General features: G+C 47.1%; 1 protein-coding gene across 1 annotated transcript; it reads left to right on the top strand.

The window, feature by feature from the left end:
- The first annotated feature begins 7,533 nt into the window (after positions 1 to 7,533).
- On the top strand, positions 7,534 to 18,611 carry LOC134528607 (histidine-rich glycoprotein-like). The gene is made up of 4 exons (XM_063362359.1): positions 7,534 to 7,544; positions 7,629 to 8,809; positions 10,747 to 10,822; positions 18,437 to 18,611. Exons 1-4 carry the CDS (start codon positions 7,534 to 7,536, stop codon positions 18,609 to 18,611), a joined length of 1,443 nt encoding a protein of 480 aa, XP_063218429.1.
- The last annotated feature ends 734 nt before the right edge of the window (positions 18,612 to 19,345 follow it).

Raw genomic sequence — 19,345 nt, 5'->3', positions numbered from 1 at the left:
GGACACAAGGCACTGGCTGGTGACAGTAGTCAGTGACACTACTGCCACATTCTGCTGGCAGCTCCTGTCTCCGGATACAAGGCACTGGCTGGTGACAGTAGTCAGTGACACTACTGCCACATTCTGCTGGCAGCTCCTGTCTCCGGACACAAGGCACTGGCTGGTGACAGTAGTCAGTGACACTACTGCCACATTCTGCTGGCAGCTCCTGTCTCCGGATACAAGGCACTGGCTGGTGACAGTAGTCAGTGACACTACTGCCACATTCTGCTGGCAGCTCCTGTCTCCGGACACAAGGCACTAACTGGTGACAGTAGTCAGTGACACTACTGCCACATTCTGCTGGCAGCTCCTGTCTCCGGACACAAGGCACTGGCTGGTGACAGTAGTCAGTGACACTACTGCCACATTCTGCTGGCAGCTCCTGTCTCCGGATACAAGGCACTGGCTGGTGACAGTAGTCAGTGACACTACTGCCACATTCTGCTGGCAGCTCCTGTCTCCGGACACAAGGCACTGGCTGGTGACAGTAGTCAGTGACACTACTGCCACATTCTGCTGGCAGCTCCTGTCTCCGGACACAAGGCACTGGCTGGTGACAGTAGTCAGTGACACTACTGCCACATTCTGCTGGCAGCTCCTGTCTCCGGATACAAGGCACTGGCTGGTGACAGTAGTCAGTGACACTACTGCCACATTCTGCTGGCAGCTCCTGTCTCCGGATACAAGGCACTGGCTGGTGACAGTAGTCAGTGACACTACTGCCACATTCTGCTGGCAGCTCCTGTCTCCGGATACAAGGCACTGGCTGGTGACAGTAGTCAGTGACACTACTGCCACATTCTGCTGGCAGCTCCTGTCTCCGGACACAAGGCACTGGCTGGTGACAGTAGTCAGTGACACTACTGCCACATTCTGCTGGCAGCTCCTGTCTCCGGACACAAGGCACTGGCTGGTGACAGTAGTCAGTGACACTACTGCCACATTCTGCTGGCAGCTCCTGTTTCCGGATACAAGGCACTGGCTGGTGACAGTAGTCAGTGACACTACTGCCACATTCTGCTGGCAGCTCCTGTCTCCGGACACAAGGCACTGGCTGGTGACAGTAGTCAGTGACACTACTGCCACATTCTGCTGGCAGCTCCTGTCTCCGGACACAAGGCACTGGCTGGTGACAGTAGTCAGTGACACTACTGCCACATTCTGCTGGCAGCTCCTGTCTCCGGACACAAGGCACTGGCTGGTGACAGTAGTCAGTGACACTACTGCCACATTCTGCTGGCAGCTCCTGTCTCCGGACACAAGGCACTGGCTGGTGACAGTAGTCAGTGACACTACTGCCACATTCTGCTGGCAGCTCCTGTCTCCGGACACAAGGCACTGGCTGGTGACAGTAGTCAGTGACACTACTGCCACATTCTGCTGGCAGCTCCTGTCTCCGGACACAAGGCACTGGCTGGTGACAGTAGTCAGTGACACTACTGCCACATTCTGCTGGCAGCTCCTGTCTCCGGACACAAGGCACTGGCTGGTGACAGTAGTCAGTGACACTACTGCCACATTCTGCTGGCAGCTCCTGTCTCCGGATACAAGGCACTGGCTGGTGACAGTAGTCAGTGACACTACTGCCACATTCTGCTGGCAGCTCCTGTCTCCGGACACAAGGCACTGGCTGGTGACAGTAGTCAGTGACACTACTGCCACATTCTGCTGGCAGCTCCTGTCTCCGGATACAAGGCACTGGCTGGTGACAGTAGTCAGTGACACTACTGCCACATACTGCTGGCAGCTCCTGTCTCCGGACACAAGGCACTGGCTGGTGACAGTAGTCAATGACTCGGCAAGGGCTGAGTGTATAGGCAAGGGTATAGTTGCGCTCCAACAGCCTGAGCCACTAGGGAGTTTATCTTGATGTCGTAAACCAATTACTCACACGTTTCTTTGAATCGTTACGGAATTTAATATTCAAAGACATTTTAAAAGAATATTTTGAGCTCTATTTTTCTTTTACAAGTTAGGGCAACTTTCTCACTTTTTCTTTTTCTTTGAAATGTTACAAATGGCCGAGTTGTACTTAGTGAATGGAGAAGCTAATGCCAGGGCACAGTCCTGGCTGGCGACTAGCGCCTGAGGGCAGCTCATGGCAGTCGCGGCGAGCCGAACATGCATGTCCGTGCTTGTTCTCGTGCAAGCACGGGTCGAGAGGCCACAGCAGGCCGGGTCCAGGACAGGCGCTGCGAACACTCTCACTCGACTGCGCGCAGGCACGAGGTCACAGGGAACATTTCCTGCACGAGTTCAGTGAACTCGATATATTCCAGCCAAATTCAGAAGGAAGTGTGGATGACTGTTTTTGACGTAACGACGTCTAATAAATCGATAAACGCCGGTTGCACGCACGAAAAAGTGACACGTGACGCACATTGTCCCATTACGCTGTGTACCGTTACGCTCATTGTACGCTTGCGCCGCATCTATCTCTCTTCCACTCGATTGGAACAACCATCGATTTGACTTTTTCGAGGCACATTAAACTTGAAACACTCCCATTCGTTTCCTACTTTTCCTTTCATCGTCCTATCCTTAACAGAATAACACAAATTGGAAGAAGTTAAATAGCAAACATGTATAAAAGTTATAGTTAAAATAACCTCTTCGTTAAAGTAATAAACATATTTGAATTAATCAGTGCAAATAAAAGTAAATTTATCAATTAAATTGTAGATTTAATTTCACTCCTTCTTTGTATCCATACAAAATTGTGATAATTCAATAAAAATGATTAAATTTTATTCATAAAAGTATGCAATCATTTCATCAATGTTTTGTTATGACGTTGTCACGTTAAACTATCGTCCGTAAACCGACCTTACAGGCAACAAATTTTATTGGAAATGTTTAAGTAAATTTGTCTTATAACTATAATAATTTTTCTTTCATTTTTACTTCAAAAGATTTACATTTTAATAAAAAGTGATCTGTTCTTTTAGCACTCGCCAGTGAAGTGTTAACATCTAATCTCGCTGACGAACAAATTCATTTATTCTCATGTTGTATATGAACTTATGGTACGAAACTAGATGCACCAAATTAAACATAAAACAATGCCGAGCGTGATAAATATATGAAAAGTATTCATTTAGAGAAATATTGTAATTTTTTTCCTTTATGAAATATATCTATAATTCTGTTTAACAAAATAGTACTATCTTTTTTTAGGTTGTATTTCTTTAGGCGCGTTTAGGTTCAAACTTAAGTATGAATTAGAAATTCAAAAAAAGAGCGCGCAATACACTGCGGGAATCTGACAAGCGGGAAGTCCAATGCGCATGTGTACAGAAACTGCTATAGCAATGAGCAGTAGTCGTCAAGATGGCGGACACACGGGGGATGTACCTACTAAGTGTATTGGTGTGCCACAGTAAACTTTATGGCAGTGAAACTATCCTGAGATACACGTGTAAAACTGAATAGTCATAACAAAATATAATAACTTAAAAAATACACATAATTTATTAGCCAGTGTTGGGATGAACATGGCATCACAGATATTTAAAAATTAATATTGTGTTTGCTCTCTAAAGCAAAGCGAACGTGGCGCTCTCTTTGAAGTATTTTTCCAATTAAAAGTCGCGGTCCAATAGATTTGGACTTGATTTTCGACAAGGTATTATATTAAAATAATGCCCAACATGTTAAAATTCATTAAAAAGGTAATACTATAAATTTGCACATTAAAATATTAACGTAAACATTTTATAACACATAACACTAAGTATATGTTCATGTACTCGTTTTTGCTTAAACGACAGAAATCAATCTGTAAATACTTCCTACAAACAAACCTTAACATTATTGAGCAGTTTCAAGATTATTATAGAATATATTATGTTATAAACAGGTAAAGAATTTCTTGTTTCGGGGAGAGTTGAAGCACGGACCTCTCGAAACACACACCTTCCCACCACGGCACCAAGACCGTCGGGAAAAAAGTGAAGGGATTCAACTTGGGGATGAGTTTTACTATGAATATTTTAGTTTACAAAATATAATACAGGATAGTTTCAATATCATATAGTTTCATTTGACACACTAATACGTTTCGAATGTACCCTAATATTTACCTAAAGTGACGATGCACGGGTCTGTGTTGCTACACGTTCGTCCGCCATCTTCTCAAGGTTTCTGTGACTTCTGCGCAGACACAGCACCGTTGTCTCGCATTTCCGTTCCGTTCTCATGAAATGACTCCTGCCAAGTGTCTTATGCCCAGAGCTCAGATGTTTACACATCAATTATACAGTAGGTTAACGCCTGTCTAGCAGAGAATATTATTTGTCTACGGCCAACCTTTCTTAGTTTTGTATGAGACAAATGTCATAATTTAATATACACGGGTATCACTAAAGGAACAGGAAACCCTAACAAGGCAGGAAAGAACGGATGCGAGTGTGTCAGAAAATTAGGTGCCAAGTAGAATTCGTAAATACAACAATTTATTAACAGGAATATTCTCACAAACGAATATCTCATCTCATTCTCGAACTGACATTGATCGTTATGAAGCTGTACCCCTGCGTGGTGGGGTTGAATACTCGTTACAGGTCGGCTATAACAAAAACACAAAAAATTAACAATCTGACAAAAATATCAAAGCAGCACCCTTAATCAAGTTTGTGCCAGCCTCGGCTCAACCTACTGTGTATACACTGTCAATCACAACGGTGGTTGGCCATAGATTTACTGGGTGACATTTACAGTCATTAACAATACCAACATAATTTTTATTGGTGATATGGATGGAACTTTATTAGTTATTTTCCAATTAAATTAAGCTTTCTTAATTAACTGAGATAGTTTTATTTTTACCATGTAGAACAGATTGTTAATACCAAATGCCGTGTTCTTGGTTCAAAAAGTGTTAAAGAATCATTATTGTTTGTTGTTACCTGTCCGATCATTTCAAACACTAACTCTCAAAGGGTAGTTACTAAATATTATAAAAATGGCTAAGTCAAATTAAAATATGCAAAATTCATACCACTTTAAAATTTTAACTACAATATTTCTCGTACAGACTGCGTTGAAAAAATCCCTCTCGTCACATCCTACAGGCGTAAGTAGATTATTTGGAAATGCTCTGGATACTTATATAAATTTCTGGAACATTTTAAGAACAATGTTACACCCTGGATAATGAGTGTAACGGTCTTAGATGATAGTGAGGCGTGGCTCATAGCCAGGGTTCATTCACAATGCTCAAAACACAATTTTATTATAGGATTCAAAAAAAGACACATGATGTGTGCATTATAGCTTGGGTTCAAGCCTTGAATTCTGTCACCCACCTCAGGCTGCGAATTCACGAACCTTTGGGATTAAGACTCAAGCAAATATCTTACCAAATGAAAACATTTACTAACATTTACGGGCTGATAATCAAAACAAGTGAGTCAAGAGAAACAATAAGTGTTTCAAAAACGATTAAAATTGAAATACCTGCTCGTTAAGACAACATCTCAAAACTGACAATAAAAAAAGGGGGTTGTCTGTAAAGTCAGTTTACGGACGATAATTTTACGTGATAACGTGAGTGGAAGAGAGACAGATGCGTCACAAGCCGATCGTGCCTCTCTATCGCTTGTTCCGCGCTCTCGCTTGCACGCTCGGCTCAGGCGGAACATGACAATGAGTCATGCTTTTTCGTGCGTGTAACCGGCGTTCATCGATTTATAAGACGTTATCACGTCAAAATTTAAAGTCCAAAATAAATCACGTAAAATGAAGCTCCAGCATGTACTATCATTTAAGGAGCAGCCATAGAAAAAAGCGCTAATATGGTCAGGCGTAAATAGTATGACGAGGACTAACAACGCCACTACAGACTTAATAAAATATAAATATAATAATGTTTCACTCTTGGTTAATTGGTAAAATGAAACAAAGACGTAATTGTGTTTCTCTATTTAAAGAAAGAAACAACATTTAAAGCCCTTATTTCAGTTTTTTTTCTTCATATTTTTACAAATATAGATAATATATTCTCTTCAAGAAAGTATATTGTTCACAATAATCATAACCCACTCTCACTTTTCATTTAATTAAATTTAATTAAATGTCACAATATTTAGTAGGCTTTGTTTATATCGCGCCAAAGACAAACTGAAAGAAAAGAAATTGTTTTCTTTACATAAATATAACTGACTCACTTTACTAAAGTTTTGTATCACAAGATGTTTAACAAATAGAAAACCCACCACGCCGAATGCGGGTGTTACTGACGCCGTTACTCGCCTGGTAGCGGTCTCGCGCCGTCCAACGCCAGGAGTGCACAGACTTGAGGAGCGAGTAGTCCGCCTCTGAGGCCCGCGGCCTCCCAGCCTGGACTCGCTCTCTGACTGGGCACGAGTCCTGCGGCCAGGTCTCGCTGGAGCTGCAGCACGCAGTCCAACTCGCCGCCCGTCGTGTGCGGGTGACTGAGGGTCCCGGTGTGATGTGGGCGCCAGCAGTGCTGAGTGACGTCTATAGAGCTCAGGACACAGCCGCTGAGTGAGGCAGGGGTATGCTGGGATGGGTAGTCTCAGCCTCTGGACATAGCTGGATCTCTAACACCTCTCCTGTCTCGAGTATCCACGCCCGAGGGGGCTCCAGCTCGGTAAGGCTTCGGCTAAGAGGGCTGGGTTAACAAACAAAAGGGGGAGCAGTACCTTTGACATTCGTGTCGTGTGTGGGGTTGGCACTGGGTAATAAGCGTCGACGAGTGTCCTCAGTGTTGGCGGGCGCACGAGTCGACACTCGCTCTCGGCTCGGCTCGGGCCTGCAACTCGCCGAGCGAGTTACAACATCTACTCGCCGGGACGTCCAGCACTAGGCCGGGCCTACCCCTGCTGACGACCAGGTCCCTGGGCCGGAGTGTCTGCTCCTCCTCGGCTGCCAGGCTGGGCCCAGGAGTCCTTAGTCCCCTGGCGCAGTCTTCCAGGTCCTCTACCTCGCAGGCGCAGTGCGGCGCTGCTGGTGGCGTTCCGACAGCATCAAGGGGCAGAGCACGTGGCCACGACAACCGCCACAACCCAGTGTACATGACAGCCTGTACGTGCTCCAGTATTCCAGGACGAGCGACTACGCATCTTCTCACATTCCGTGAAGCGAAAATGTTTCCAATATTTATAACTCTATGCATCTTGGTACGGAATTAATATTATGAGTACTAAGGTAATTATTCATTTTTGACTTTTCAAACACCATTTTTCTTCTCTTGAAATAATACGTGGTCGAATAAAAATTTCTTTTGGAACAAGATTTAAAATGATATTAAGATAGTTTAAAATAAATTCGGAAGAATTTTATAATAAGGAAGATTTGATTTTTTTATTCCAAACCCTGTTTTTACGGCAGTAGTCCGTCTCATCAAAACTGGTTCAGACAATAGTTTTAGATAATGTTTGTGATTTTTACAATACATTATAACGGATTTGATATAATACCTGCTAAACAATTTACGACCTATTTTTTCTTTCAAATCTTGTTCTTTTTATGCAGTCATGGTTAGTTACATAAAAAAATTAATTTAAACAAATGTTTTAGCAATATTTACACAGTCACAGCCACGGCCACAACCACGGCCCCAGCCACGGCCACAGTCATAGCCACAACCACAGCCACGGCCACAGTCATATCCACAACCACAGCTACGACCACGACCACGGCCTCAGCCACGACCACGACCATAGTCATAGCCACAACCACAGCCACGGCCAAAGCCACGGCCAAAGTCATAGCCACAACCACAGCCATGGCCACGGCCACAGCCATGGCCACAGCCACGGCCACAGTCATATCCACAACCACAGCCACGACCACGACCATAGTCATAGCCACAACCACAGCCACGGCCACAGCCACGGCCAAAGTCATGGCCACAACCACAGCCATGGCCACAGCCACGGCCACAGCCATGGCCACAGCCACGGTCACAGCCACGGCCACAGTCATAGCCACAACCACAGCCATGGCCACAGCCACGGCCACAGTCATAGCCACAACCACAGCCACGGCTACAACCACGGCCACTACCACGGCCACAGCCACGGCCATGGCCACAGCCACGGCCACAGTCATAGCCACAACCACAGCCACGACCACGACCACGTCCACAGCCACGACCACAACCATAGTCATAGCCACAACCACAGCCACGGCCACAGCCACGGCCAAAGTCATAGCCACAACCACAGCCATGGCCACAACCACGGCCACAGCCATGGCCACAGCCACGGTCACAGCCACGGCCACAGTCATAGCCACAACCATAGCCATGGCCACAGCCACGGCCACAGTCATAGCCACAACCACAGCCACGTCCACAACCACGGCCACAACCACGGCCACAGCCACGGCCACAGTCATATCCACAACCACAGCCACGACCACGACCACGGCCACAGCCACGACCACGACCATAGTCATTGCCACAACCACAGCCACGGCCACAGCCACGGCCAAAGTCATAGCCACAACCACAGCCATGGCCACAGCCACGGTCACAGCCACGGCCACAGTCATAGCCACAACCACAGCCATGGCCACAGCTACGGCCAAAGTCATAGCCACAACCACAGCCACGGCCACAACCACGGCCACAGCCACGGCCACAGTCATATCCACAACCACAGCCACGACCACGGCCACAGCCACGACCACGACCATAGTCATAGCCACAACCACAGCCACGGCCACAGCCACGGCCAAAGTCATAGCCACAACCACAACCATGGCCACAGCCACGGCCACAGTCATAGCCACAGCCACGGTCACTGCCACGGCCACAGTCATAGCCACAACCACAGCCATGGCCACAGCCACGGCCACAGTCATAGCCACAACCACAGCCATGGCCACAGCCACGGCCACAGTCATAGCCACAGCCACGGTCACAGCCACGGCCACAGTCATAGCCACAACCACAGCCATGGCCACAGCCACGGCCACAGTCATAGCCACAACCACAGCCACGGCCACAGTCATAGCCACAACCACAGCCATGGCCACGGCCACAGTCATAGCCACAGCCACGGTCACAGCCACGGCCACAGCCACGGCCACAGTCATAGCCACAACCACAGCCATGGCCACAGCCACGGCCACAGTCATAGCCACAACCACAGCCATGGCCATAGCCACGGCCACAGTCATAGCCACAACCACAGCAATGGCCACAGCCACGGCCACAGTCATAGCCACAGCCACGGTCACAGCCACGGCCACAGTCATAGCCACAACCACAGCCATGGCCACAGCCACGGCCACAGTCATAGCCACAGCCAAAGCCACGGCCACAGTCATAGCCACAACCACGGCCACAGCCACGGCCACAGTCACAGCCACGGTCACACGCAGGGAACAGTCGTGTCTGCGGAGAGACTTCGCACGGGCAGCTCCTGTCCCCAGAGACGCCGAAGCAGACAAACACGGAAAACGAGAAACAAAATCACCAACACTTTGTTTAGTGTGGTTGGCAAATGGACGGTACTGTCCCCGGAACCTAATGCTTTTCCGTATTTCCTACAGTGAGTTAGGTGGTTACTGCACTCTGCTGTGTCGGACAGACTGGGACAGAGGTGTGAGGCGAAGACAGTTACCTAATCAGACTTCAAGTTTATGGACAACAACCTCTCAAAGTTCTTTACCGCGGAACTTAAATTTCTTTTCCGCGCCTCTACACCTCTTACCTGCGATCTCTTTTATAATTAATTAAACATTTTGTTGATTAATGTCAGAAAGAACGTAAAAGAAGAAAAATAAAAAAATTCTCTTTTGATGTTTACGTACTTTCATGTTCTAAGAACCCCACACGAAACCTTTTCTAAAACTTTTGAAATACGAAATAACGAACCTGGAGTTGCTTTTTAAAACAAATGAATTGTTTTGCGGTCTTATATCATTAAAGTTGAACACAAAAAAGTCAGTCAAGTTAATTTTTGTATTTTGTGAGTATATGCTTCAGGGCATAATAGCTCGGGTCAGCTTCACATTTTATGTAAAGGCGTACACAACAGTTATTCTACCAAATAAAGCGAGTGAAGTGTCAAAGTTTACACTCAAGCAAGTAGTTGAATATACAGCCTTTATAATGTTAGTTCTGTGTTTATCGATACTGTAATAAATACGACGTAAAATTTATTATAAAAATTTGACATCGTGCTTTAAACATTATTTTGTTATCAATTTGTGCTTGAAGTTTTGAAACCATTTAAATGTTTTAGTTAAAAATTTTAAACTAAAGGAAAATCAAGGTTTCATCTCCTTTTCGTACAGTATATCTAGATAGTTTTTCAAAAGTACTTTTCTTTGTTCAAGATTAGTGGACTCTCATATAACACATTCCACACTGAATCATGAGTTAATAAACACTCTGAATACATGATAAGTGTATCACATCAAACATATATGTACCTTTGGTTTTTAATGAAAATAAAACGCTAGGAAAGGTTCTAATGAATTATATGCCGCATGCAAGATGATTGCATGGATTCGGTTTCGGCAAGGAAATGTAACACAACTATCAGCAAAACTGAAAATTTACGTTGCATACATTTCATTTGCTATTAAACTCACATATTAGATAATTGTTAGCTAAGTATGCGAATGAACACCGAATATGGATAACAGACTGATAAACTGGTGGTCAGGAAACCAGCACCTTGCCCCTGAAGGTGACAGAGGCTCGCTAGGACGGTGTCTCGCCAGACCAGACCTCCAGCCAGTCGTCAGATATGCGCATAGCAACGAGGCGGCAGGACTCGATAAGCGCGGCCACGCTCCGGTGAGCCGCACAGCACATGCATAATGCATAGCGGCCACACAGCTGCCGTCTTGGAGGGCCCGCTGCGGCAAGGGCGACAGTCAAGGGGGCGACACCCGCTCCCTCGCCCCTACGCGCGACACCCTCTCTCGTCCAACTGCAGCTCACCCAGCTGACGTGTGGCGGTCCGAGCCAGACTCGACTGGAGACCTCCCCCTCCCCCACTTCCAGAGACACACGAGGCCGGCTCCCAGTTGTCTCGCGAGTTCACAGAATCACACAGACAGCCACCAAACACAATCACAGTCTGCGTTGCTTCAACGCGTTTTCACGAACTGTCAGTACATCTACAGCCCGGCCTGAACGATTACACCATCACAGAAAGAATTATCTCACAGCCGCGAAAATAACCTAACCTAACCTGAGGTCAAACAAAAAGGCTGGCATCCAACACACGTGAAAAAATTGAAAAACTCAAATACGTAAGCCAATGAACGACTGGGTAAGCCTACATAAAGGTATCCTCGCCGCAGTGCCTGGTCGGCTGCCGTCTCACTCGAGGTCAGTGACCCGAGCAGGTCAGCCCTAGCATGGGGGTCTAGGTGCTAGGGGTCCATGTGGTTCATGTGGGGGCACCGGGTCCCGGGTCGGGAGCCGGGGAGCCACGGCGGCCATCTTGGTTTCCTCACTTCCGGCGGCCATCTTCCACACACAAATACATATCACAATCAGTCAGAAGCTCTAGTCTTACTCCTGTAGTACGCAGCATGGCGTCGAAAGCAAATTCACGACAAGTGATGTGATGTGATGTGAAGGGTTAAAACTGTGTGTCTCCAAGCCCAGACTACGGAAATTTTCGAAAACATCTACCAGGTACAGAACATCGGTCTTCAGTTTCAAATCAGCATAGTCGCCCAAAGCGGTACACCGAAACTTGCCCCATACCATTTGTGCGTGAACATAATCTGCATCAGGAATCCCAGAATCAGTTAGGATGTTGCAAAACTCAATAATAGATGGAAGACTAGTTTCACCTAACCGAGAAAAAGAATAAACGAGATCATACGGGAAGACATCCTTGCAAGTAACCAGCTCTAGCTCATCAGGTGCGAAAAATTCAGCAGTGCTCATAAACTCTTCTGCAGGCAAAAACTCGGCGAGACAAGCGAGACTACGACTCATAAAGCGGAACGAATAGACAAAGTGGATACTGAACTTGTAACACAACTTCTTAGAAAAAGTTATCATATTCTCCTCTGAATTAGGAATGATGTATATATATGTACTATCGTAACCCAGTTTCCTGATAATGAAGTTCTGGTAGTATGCCAGGTTGTGGAAGAATGAAATCAATCATCTTCTTCAGCCTGCGTCTGAGAAGGTAGCAATAAATACACGCAGCCCCCAGATATTCACCGTGAAATGATTGTGATCACGGACTTTCCTTGCCGTCGCCGGCGGGACCACGGGACAATCACTACCTCGCACACACTACTCGCTCGGCGAGCTGGCGGGACCACGGGACAATCACTGCCTCGCACACACTACTCGCTCGGCGAGCTGGCGGGACCACGGGACAATCACTGCCTCGCACACACTACTCGCTCGGCGAGCTGACGGGACCACGGGACAATCACTACCTCGCACATACTACTCGCTAGGCGAGCTGGCGGGACCACGGGACAATCACTGCCTCGCACACACTACTCGCTCGGCGAGCTGGCAGGACAACGGGACAATCACTGCCCCGCACACACTACTCGCTAGGCGAGCTGGCGGGACCACGGGACCATCACTGCCTCACACACACTACTCGCTCGACGAGCTGGCGGGACCACGGGACAATCACTGCCTCGCACACACTACTCGCTCGACGAGCTGGCGGGACCACGGGACAATCACTGCCTCGCACACACTACTCGCTCGGCGAGCTGACGGGACCACGGGACAATCACTGCCTCGCACACACTACTCGCTCGGCGAGCTGACGGGACCACGGGACAATCACTACCTCGCACACACTACTCGCTCGGCGACCTGGCGGGACCACGGGACCATCACTGCCTCACACACACTACTCGCTCGGCGACCTGGCGGGACCACGGGACAATCACTACCTCGCACACACTACTCGCTCGACGAGCTGGCGGGACCACGGGACCATCACTGCCTCACACACACTACTCGCTCGGCGACCTGGCGGGACCACGGGACAATCACTACCTCGCACACACTACTCGCTCGACGAGCTGGCGGGACCACGGGACCATCACTGCCTCACACACACTACTCGCTCGGCGACCTGGCGGGACCACGGGACAATCACTACCTCGCACACACTACTCGCTCGGCGAGCTGACGGGACCACGGGACAATCACTGCCTCGCACATACTACTCGCTCGGCGACCTGGCGGGACCACGGGACAATCACTGCCTCGCACACACTACTCGCTCGGCGAGCTGGCGGGACCACGGGACAATCACTGCCTCGCACACACTACTCGCTCGGCGAGCTGGCAGGACCACGGGACAATCACTGCCTCGCACACACTACTCGCTCGGCGAGCTGGCAGGACCACGGGACAATCACTACCTCGCACACACTACTCGCTCGGCGAGCTGGCAGGACCACGGGACAATCACTACCTCGCACACACTACTCGCTCGGCGAGCTGGCAGGACCACGGGACAATCACTACCTCGCACACACTACTCGCTCGGCGAGCTGGCGGGACCACGGGACAATCACTGCCTCGCACACACTACTCGCTCGGCGAGCTGGCGGGACCACGGGACCATCACTGCCTCGCACACACTACTCGCTCGACGAGCTGGCGGGACCACGGGACCATCACTGCCTCACACACACTACTCGCTCGGCGACCTGGCGGGACCACGGGACAATCACTGCCTCGCACACACTACTCGCTCGGCGAGCTGGCGGGACCACGGGACAATCACTGCCTCGCACACACTACTCGCTCGGCGAGCTGGCGGGACCACGGGACAATCACTGCCTCGCACACACTACTCGCTCGGCGAGCTGGCGGGACCACGGGACAATCACTGCCTCGCACACACTACTCGCTCGGCGAGCTGGCGGGACCACGGGACCATCACTACCTCGCACACACTACTCGCTCGGCGACCTGGCGGGACCACGGGACCATCACTGCCTCGCACACACTACTCGCTCGGCGAGCTGGCGGGACCACGGGACCATCACTGCCTCGCACACACTACTCGCTCGGCGAGCTGGCGGGACCACGGGACAATCACTGCCTCGCACACACTACTCGCTCGGCGAGCTGGCGGGACCACGGGACAATCACTGCCTCGCACACACTACTCGCTCGACGAGCTGGCGGGACCACGGGACCATCACTGCCTCACACACACTACTCGCTCGGCGACCTGGCGGGACCACGGGACAATCACTACCTCGCACACACTACTCGCTCGGCGAGCTGACGGGACCACGGGACAATCACTGCCTCGCACATACTACTCGCTCGGCGACCTGGCGGGACCACGGGACAATCACTGCCTCGCACACACTACTCGCTCGGCGAGCTGGCGGGACCACGGGACAATCACTGCCTCGCACATACTACTCGCTCGGCGACCTGGCGGGACCACGGGACTATTACTGCCTCGCACACACTACTCGCTCGGCGAGCTGACGGGACCATGGGACAATCACTGCCTCGCACACACTACTCGCTCGGCGAGCTGACGGGACCATGGGACAATCACTTCCTCGCACACACTACTCGCTCGGCGATTTGGCGTGACCACGGGACAATTACTGCCTCGCACACACTACTCGCTCGGCGAGCTGACGGGACCACGGGACAATCACTGCCTCGCACACACTACTCGCTCGGCGACCTGGCGTGACCACGGGACAATTACTGCCTCGCACACACTACTCGCTCGGCGAGCTGACGGGACCACGGGACAACCACTGCCTCGCACGCTATTCGCCTCAAAGACCACAAGTCTGAAAGACTGGAAACTAAACGTTGTTCTTCTGTACCCGCAATAATTCGGAGATTACACTGCCATCTATGAATCTACAAATGAAGTGACATGATCGGAATGAGTGACGATAAACTGTATTGTAAGAATAGATTGTCAACTGTTATTTTTAATTCGAGCAGAGGCATTAAAGAAGAATCGGGCTCGCATACAATATAATTATTAATATTAATGAACGTCTCAAGAATTGTTTATTGCTAGGATGCTCTATATAATATGAGAACGCAGTTAGGGATTTAACACTAATGACTGACTATATTATACACGCTGATTTCATTTTCTTCAATTATTATAGAAGCAATAATGTGGTAACAACTACCGTAAAAGAAACCCACTTTCAAAAACAATAATTTAAAATAATAATTTACTTTGTTTATGCACCATTTTTTATTATTTATTTAATAAATTTAATACCGTCATAAACATTTCAAGTATGATTTAATTATAACCGTTAACCCTCTCTAGGAATTTTAAAAAAAAGGAACTAGTTAGCCACAGTAGCACTATCCACCGGGTCTACTTGAAACACTACTTGGGTACATATCGAGCTATTCGAGTCGGCGGGAGTGTTCTCTCTCGGCGCCATTTTGTCTCGACTGAGCCCGACCGCCGCAGGGCTGTCCTAGGGTAAACACATTACAGCTGTTGGCGCGTGCCCCCCTCCCCCCCTCAAGGGGCACAAGGGCGTGCGAGCGGGCATGCGAGGGATATCGATTACACAGGTCGATACGCACCCAGCTCTCTCGACCGCTCGATCCTCCAGCATGGCGGAAATGGAAACAGGCAAATAAAGTAAGCATATTTTACACTTCGGACACAAGCGTATAGGAAATTTCTAATGCCAGACAAAAAAAAATTGTACATAAACACTTTTAGAGTGCATTTCCTCAAAAAAATACGTCACTGAAAACGAGTGACAAGATTAATCTTTTTTTTAGAAATAGTCTGAATCATTACTTAGTTTTATATGGTACTTTGTTATTTAGTCCAGTGGTATGGCGAGTATACTTTTATACCTGGCTTAAGAAAACCGATGTTCCACCTGACAAACGTCAGCACAGCCGGAGGGAACACGCAGCTACCTTCTCTGAGCGCTGCAGCTGTGCACGTGGCACGTGGCACGTGGCACGTGTCTGCTGATAAGCGTGCAGGTTGGCGTGCCTGCTCACGTGACCGGGAGGTCGGAGTGCTGACCTCGGGCCTCTAGCTCAGCCAATCACAGCGCGGCGCCCAGTCCGCTGGCCAATAGCGCTGGAGTGTGTTCTCCGGTCCACGAGAGCTTACAGACATCAGCTGGCAGTTCAGACAACTGGTGTATTCTAACTACTATTTCCTTATTGTTTCAAAGTGAAAACGCCTATTCGCTTGTTACAGTGATATTCGCTCGAACTTTCTTGTGTGACAAAATACAGTTAGATTTGGACCGCTGATTACTACGAGACCAATAACGCATTAACAATGGTTTCGTCAACAATAGATAAATAAAAACAGATTGATAATAAATTATGTATTAAAACGAAATATATGATTCTATTCCAACGTTTTCACGAAAAATTTACAGCGTGGGCCCAAATTGCCCCTCTTTGTTTGTTCGTTTGTTGCCGGCGGACGTGTCAAGATGTGTCAGGGCGTGTAAGGGCTTGTCAGGGCGTTAAGGGCTTGTCAGGGCTTGTCAGGGCGTGTCAGGGCGTGTCAGGGCGTGTCAGGGCGTGTCAGGGCGTGTCAGGGCGTGTCAGGGCGTGTCAGGACGTGTCAAGACGTGTCAAGACGTGCCAGGACGTGTCAGGACGTGTCAGGACGTGTCAAGACGTGTCAGGACGTGTCAAGACGTGTCAAGACGTGTCAGGGCGTGTCAGGGCGTGTCAGGGCGTGTCAAGACGTGTCAGGGCGTGTCAAGACGTGTCAGGGCGTGTCAAGACGTGTCAAGACGTGTCAAGACGTGTCAAGACGTGTCAAGACGTGTCAAGACGTGTCAGGACGTGTCAGGACGTGTCAGGACGTGTCAGGGCGTGTCAGGATGTGCCGGGGCATGGCGAGATGTGCAGCTCTGCAGTGGATGCTCGATGGAGGAGCGGGAATTGGGAATAACAAAGAATAAAAAGAGTCAGACTACGGCAAGACTCTTTGCAGGTTTTTCGTTGCCACATTTGTTAGGTGAACCTCTATTATGTACGCTATCGTTTACTTTCGTCGTTATAGCATGCTAATAAATATTTTGTTTTATCGTTCAAGCTGTAAAGCAGATTTTTTGAAGTACCTACTCTTAGTACCTAATATCATTTTCTATATTTTACTATTCTTTCACCAAATAAAATATATGTTCTTATTTTGTAGTCTGTGTACTAGTGTTGGTCAAACACCAAATCAGTCTCGTAACAATATAATACGTAATATTAAATCAGTGGAATGCAATATAATATTTTACCTCAATAAATAATGTGGCAATGTGAAATAACATATTGTATATTATTGGTGAAGTATGACAAGAACAATTATGGCATAAACACTATGACATACAACTCGATGTATACTCTATAATCAAATAACACACAAATATAATATTACCCTAATAAATTACCTCACCCTTTTACAATCAAATAAATTATATATTGAAAATGACGATAGCTAAATATTTACATGAATATCCTACAAATGAGATTGAGTCATGAGCATTATCAGACTTCAAATATACTTGTTTCAATAATTTATTCTTCAACTTAAATAAATTAGTAGTAGATTTAATCTTTCAATATCTGTCCGATAGGTTTCTCAGCCTGAGGAACACAACGGACCACTGAGTTGAATTTCAGTTAAGATTTTATTTATAGTAGAATGCCATAAAATTGTATTAACGTGTTTCAATTATGTTCTGGCATAGACACAGTTTTTAATAATTTGCATCACAAATCTATACATTTCAGTCTGATTAAGAAATTAATATCATTAGGCAAATTTATTTCTCACTCAAGATGGCTATTTGTACATAAAAACTAGAAGTATATGTACGCTTGCGCCGAATCTATCTCTCTTCCACTCGATTGGAACAACCATCGATTTGACTTTTTCGAGGCACATTAAATTTGAAGCACTCTCATTCGTTTCCTACTTTTCCTATCATCGTCCTATCCTTAACAGGATAACACAGATTGGAAGAAGTTAAATAGCAAACATGTATAAACGTTATAGTTAAAATAATCTGTTCGTTAAAGTAATAAACATATTTGAATTAATGAGTGCAAATAAAAGTAAATTTATCAATAAAATTGTAGATTTCATTTCACTCCTTCTTTGTATCCATACAAAATAGTGATAATTCAATAAAATTATTCAATTTTATTCATAAAAGAATGCAATCATTTCATTAATGTTTTGTTATGACTTTGTCACGTTAAACTATCGTCCGTGAACCGACTTTACAGACAACCATTTTTTTTTAATATCAAACTTTGTGAACTAAACGTATTGCAGGAATATTATAACATTCATATTCTTCAACATCATAATGGCCGCGAGTAGTTCTCCCAAGAGGCGCCATGCTAGACAGGAGAGGGGGATACACTACACCTCAGCTACGGGCGTGTGTGCTGCCCCAGTCACGCGACTGGCAGCTGCGAGAGGAGCGCGGCTGAGCTCATCCCGCAGCGCAGTGGGTTCCCGCCGCCCTCCGCCTCGGGGGAAATCAGGCCGCAGACACCCGGGCTGTCTCAGGCCGACCCACACAGACCGCAGTTCTTCTCTATCGCCGCGAGCAAGCGCTCCGCTCTTTGAGGATATCTTCAACCGACTCAAAGAAATAGCACACGTTAAAAAAATAACGCCACAATACACCGGGCTACAGAGATATATGGTTGAGATAAAAAATAAAACTTTTCCGCATTGTTTTCCCAAAAAGTAAATTTCACTCCTTGGGTGTACAAAATTAAGAGATTCAAAATTAATTCAAAATTGAGTACAGCTAAACGAAAGAGCATCCCGTACAAAATTAATCACATTACTCCTTAAAAAGTTACAAATCAAAATAAATAAATATCCTAAATTTACAAAAATATATGTTGCAATTACACTCCTCATGGTGATCCTCGAACAGTTTAAAAGTCCATGTGCCACTTAGGAGCGCTGAAAACTCCAACTTATGTTATTTGTTGCAAAAATTAAAATCATCATTACATTTCACTATTGTCATTGAAACGTGTTGGAGAGTTAATAACATTCCTTGTCGAAAATCAGGTTCAAAGCTGGTGTTATTTTTTTTAAAGTCTGTTTCGCTTTTATTAGAGCCGTTTCATTATATAGTTTAAAATTTCGCTCTGCAGATCAAGTAATTCGACAGTCGACGTAGCTGCTCCGGCAGCGCGTTCTAGCGGTAAATGCGGAACTACGTGTGGCTCGCGTCCAGAAATGTAGTTTACAACACAATTTGCGTGTATTTATCACTCTAGGGATTATTTTAAGGAATTTTACGTTAAATTTCGTGTCCAGGTGTCACATGACAAGTGTATTTG

This window comes from Bacillus rossius, chromosome 1, assembly GCF_032445375.1.
Source record: "Bacillus rossius redtenbacheri isolate Brsri chromosome 1, Brsri_v3, whole genome shotgun sequence".
NCBI lineage: Eukaryota > Metazoa > Arthropoda > Insecta > Phasmatodea > Bacillidae > Bacillus > Bacillus rossius.
This window is presented reverse-complemented; position numbering and strand designations above follow the sequence as displayed.